The sequence below is a fragment of the Geospiza fortis genome, unplaced genomic scaffold (genome assembly GCF_000277835.1).
Source record: "Geospiza fortis unplaced genomic scaffold, GeoFor_1.0 C13528298, whole genome shotgun sequence".
Taxonomy (NCBI): domain Eukaryota; kingdom Metazoa; phylum Chordata; class Aves; order Passeriformes; family Thraupidae; genus Geospiza; species Geospiza fortis.
The window spans coordinates 1-1371 of NW_005060235.1; the positions used below are offsets into that span (position 1 = coordinate 1).

Below are 1371 nucleotides of genomic sequence, written 5' to 3' on the forward strand. Positions count from 1 at the left end.
TTGGTTCAATTTTCCTCTTGATAAATGCATCCCTCCTCCCCAGTCAGAGAAGTGTGATCTGTTGTTACAGTTCAGTTTAATTCCCTATACCATGTCAGCTGTGCTTGCTAGGGAAACCCAGGAAAACCCGGGCACAGTGATCCCAGCCCAGAGGCCACCACTCATCCTAGTGCCAAGTGCCACCTAGCGGGAAAGCTGGACCCCCACGAGCAGCCTTAGACACCTCCCCTGGCATCCAGCAGGGCAAACAAAACCAGAACAGCGACCTGCACCAGCAGCTAACCTCATGTGATACATACTCAAGTAGCAAAGAATGCTCCCATTCAAACAGAACAAGCATAGTGCAGAGAGGAACACAAGGGGGAAGGAGAGTCTCACCTTCTTCCAGTTTTTTCTTAAGCTCTTCAATTTCTTTTTGGAACTGGCGGAGCATAGCATCCTTGGGATCCTCATTAATCCTGGCCTTGTTCTTTATGTTCTTGGCTCTGTTTGCATACCTGAGAGTGCTGATGGTCTCATCATAGTTGTAGTCTGCTGGTCCAATGTTTGCACACTGCAACATGTGGATGACAGTGTCAGACCCAGCACAAGGCACTGCAGGAACCCAACCCCAGCTCTGACAGTCTCACACTGCTACTCTCACCCAAGCTTTCCTGCTGCTTCTACACTGAAGCCACTTTTGACTACCCAAGCACAGGGTCTGTTTGATCTCATGCATGTATGTACACATGTATGCTGTGTTTAGAACCTCATCTATAGAGAGGCAAAGAGAAAAGATAGAAAGAGATGCACACAGAAGGTTCTCTAAGCTGCAAACAGCTTAGGATTAGTGAGGTAAATGCCAGGCTGTTCAAGTCACTATGATATCCCTGCAAAAATGCAGCCTAACAGCTGGAACTGGAAAGGGCATCTCTCTTAGCTCACCATCATGGTTTTGGAGTTGCCTCCCAGGGAGTCCTGCAGCAGCCGGGTGAGTTTGGAGTTACGGTAGGGCACGTGGGTGCTCTTGCCGTCCACCAGGGCAGAGATAACATTGCCCAGTGTGGAGAGGGAGAGGTTGATCTTAGTGGCTTCCTTCAGTCTCTGCCCTGTGGCTCCAGTTTTTGTCTGTCTTTCAGAACCCTGCAAAGGGAACATGAAGCAGGAGTTAAAACAGATCCTCTAATACATCTCCCTCGAAACAGGATCAGCTACATGTGAAATCTTGCTAGCAGCCATGTCACTAACCACTTCATCCATTATTAGAGAACCTGGCTAAGTATCACAGACATTGTTAAAGAGACAAGGCAAACAAGTCTTTAATAGAAGCTTTCAGTGCCAGCAAATTCTGGATTGCTTAAAGCAATGCAGCTGGGAAAATGGAGATTCTCC

General features: G+C 47.8%; 1 protein-coding gene across 1 annotated transcript; it reads right to left on the reverse strand.

Annotated features, from left to right (window-relative positions):
- Positions 1-378: 378 nt before the first annotated feature.
- On the reverse strand, positions 379-1122 carry LOC115949432 (kinesin-like protein KIF3A; the record flags this gene model as incomplete). Its single annotated transcript, XM_031065942.1, has 2 exons — positions 379-553; positions 925-1122. Coding segments are annotated over 2 exons (373 nt in total), but the record flags the coding sequence as incomplete, so codon positions are not given.
- Positions 1123-1371: the final 249 nt, after the last annotated feature.